Source organism: Charadrius vociferus, unplaced genomic scaffold (assembly GCF_000708025.1).
Source record: "Charadrius vociferus isolate BGI_N301 unplaced genomic scaffold, ASM70802v2 scaffold455, whole genome shotgun sequence".
Taxonomy (NCBI): domain Eukaryota; kingdom Metazoa; phylum Chordata; class Aves; order Charadriiformes; family Charadriidae; genus Charadrius; species Charadrius vociferus.
In genome coordinates this window covers 5,016,639-5,019,524 of record NW_009648550.1, presented here as the reverse complement: position 1 = coordinate 5,019,524, position 2,886 = coordinate 5,016,639, and the positions used below count along the sequence as shown (strand labels likewise).

Genomic DNA, 2,886 nt, shown 5'->3' with positions numbered 1-2,886 from the left:
CGGCACCTGCCCCGACTGCCCGCCCAGACCGGGCGCTCCCCCTCCGGGCTTTGCAGCCTCGACCGCCCATCGCGGTACGGGCGCGGAGGGGGACAGCGGTGGCCAAGGGTGAAGGAGGCAGGGCCCTGCTCAGTGGCACTGAGCTCCCAACCCGAGCTACCTCCCTTTGCTGTCGTTGGCAAATCTCTCAATCCTGACACGATTTAATAACGTGTGGGTAGGGATGCGTCCTTTGCCCCGTCTCTCGTTTGTCTGCTTGGGCTCTGCGGTAGGGCCTGGCCCTTCATGCACAGGTACGCGATACCTGGCTAAATTGCCAGGGTCCTCATCAAAGCTGAAGTGCCATCGGCACACCGTCATTAGCCGGGGTCCTGGTGCTAGCCCAGGCTCCTTCCCGGCAAGGTGCGCGCCCTGTGCTGCGCCTCCTCTTCCCAATACCTCTCAGGGGCTTCATTTGCAAAAGACACAGACAGCCTTTGACACCTTGAATTACTGCGGAGGAGGATTTAAAGCAATAACAACTGAGACAGCTCCATTACCAGCTCCTCCTTTGGGAGCGGCCGTTTCCCTCCATCTTACAACTTTTCGGCATTGGAAAACCACCGATTTGAGGCAGGAATTCAGAGCATTTGGACTGGAATAATTCCTCTGGTGGACCCTCTTCTCTTTATTTTCCTATCGCATTAGAGTGACTTCAGCTATACCAGCCAAATGTCCCTGCAGGAGTGAGGTGCTCACACAGGGAGTTACATACCAGCGTAACAAACCACCTTAGAACTACACCAGCATAATTAAAGAGCTGGTAAAGCTCCTTCATACCAACAGCTCCCAACACTTGTTAACCTGATTTTCACTCGCTGCCACACATACGGCCACAGGTGGGAGAGGTGACATGGCGCGAGGTGAAATCCTTCAACAGTTTAGTTACTTTCCCGTTGCATTCCAGTGCAGATAATGTTTAATTTTATGACTTCCTGCAAGTCTTTAGCATGAACTGAAAGTGCGTGCAGTGTGACTTCAGGGTATGCCAATTATGTAAATCAGCACTAAAATAACAATGGCAACGTAGTTTACACATCACTGACATTAAATGAGCACTTCAACTTCTAATTGCCATTCCAGTTCAATCTGTAGTGGGTCATGCCAGGAAAAAGTCATTTCTTGCCTCAACACTTACTCCCTGTGCCTGGAGCATAGGCTGTACTGTATGCCCAGCTTCGCGTTATCTCCAGGAGCTTTCTATATTAGGATGATGAGCCTTGTAAGGGAGAAACGTGTTTGTGGTTGTTCTGAAGGCCTGCATATACTGTGATCTGATATCAAGAGGGTCTTGTAGGTTTGCCCCTCTTGGATTTTAAATATAAATAGGCTCTCATAGTCTTCTGTTCTCTTGGTCATAAAAGACAACATTTCCCCTTCTAGTTTGTCATCTCTCAGTCTATTTAGATCAGGAGATGCTGGGGCAGTGACTCTGCCTTCCCATCTGTTTCCATGAGGTCCCAAAAGACAGTACCAAAGCACTTATAACATGTTCCCCAAACGCACTGGTACCCACACCAGAACCCCAGCCGTGCCCCAGCACCTTCCCCACGCTGCCTGCCCCACGTGGAGATTTCTCACCAGGGCAGATCTGGCTCCCTTTCAGCCCGTGCCCTTGTGACTATGGGGAATAAGGCCCTCAAAGCGTTGTCCGTGAAGGTCCAGTTATGGTTCATGCCTCATCAGCTTGACCACCAACCAAGCACCCCTCTGCAGAGCCCACTGCCTTTGAATACTGCACCTCTAGCACCAGCGCACCCAAGAGCACAAGCTGAGAAGCATCTTTATCATGATAAACAGCATTAGAGACAGATGTATTTAGGTATAACAAATGCAGCACTTGGTCGGTGGAGTGCAAACATGCCAGGATGAGCCCACCCAGACCTCAAGGTCCTCAGATGAGCCTTTGCGGCAGGCAAAACACCCCTGTCTCCTTCCCACCCCTACAGCTGTGCAGCAGCGCACCTGAGATAACGAAACCGAAGCTCATCCAGTCCTATTTCTTCGTGCTGCAATTCCTCATAAGCTCTGTGAAACTGGTGAGTTGAGCGGAACATCAGCTAAAGGTCCAGCCCCATCACAGTGGGTTCCCACAACGTCATTTCATTTTACAGAGTTACTTTTCAGATCAAGCTTGCCCTTCAGCTAAACTCCTGCCAGAAAGAGAAACCACCATTTATGCTGAAAAGATCTGGTACAGACATGGGTTTTAGGAAACCTGACCATGCATATTTGTTAATTTCCTTCGTGAAACTTCATTTCCCTGCTCTTAAACTTTGTATAGTTGAGTGGACTGATTAATTTCTTCTTTCCCGCATGCACACTCTTTTATTTTTCGGGTTTTTTGGTTTAGTGTTTTTTTGGAGAGGTGTTGAGCCAGTAAATACTCGACTAGCGGCACCTGCTGCTAAGGTTTCAGATCCAGGTGTTCCTTTTTAGGACCCAAACACAGCTGATACATCTCAACTTCAGGTACTGCTGGGTTTTCTTAGTAAAATGATAGAAAACTATCCAAATAAGGCTAGGTTTTACAACATGGTGAGAGTCCTTTTTCAAGATTAGAGAAGGAAGAGAAGCAAATCTTTTTCCCCCTTAGCATTTTGTTCTTACAAATACTATACCAAATCACACTTTTATACTGCTACCACGTAGTGTCTTTTTTTTCCAGCCTGCTTAAATTGCAACCAGCGTTGATGGCTACGGGCAGAAGATTTAAGCTGGAAGACCTAGATGAGAAATGCTCACCAGGGTCTCTGACCATAACTTGTAATCCTTAACAGAATACTTAATTTATGGTCTAGTTAGAGACGCAGGTCTGCAGAAACACTTGCATCGCTCTATGTACAT

At 48.1% G+C, this 2,886-nt stretch overlaps 1 protein-coding gene across 1 annotated transcript in view; it reads right to left on the bottom strand.

Moving 5' to 3' along the window:
* Positions 1–70, bottom strand: part of BMP2 (bone morphogenetic protein 2) — a 6,183-nt gene extending 6,113 nt beyond the window's left edge. The window contains exon 1 of the mRNA XM_009886080.1: positions 7–70. Within this exon, the coding sequence (XP_009884382.1) occupies positions 7–70 (64 nt within the window). The remainder of the gene's footprint in view (positions 1–6) is intronic.
* Positions 71–2,886: the final 2,816 nt, after the last annotated feature.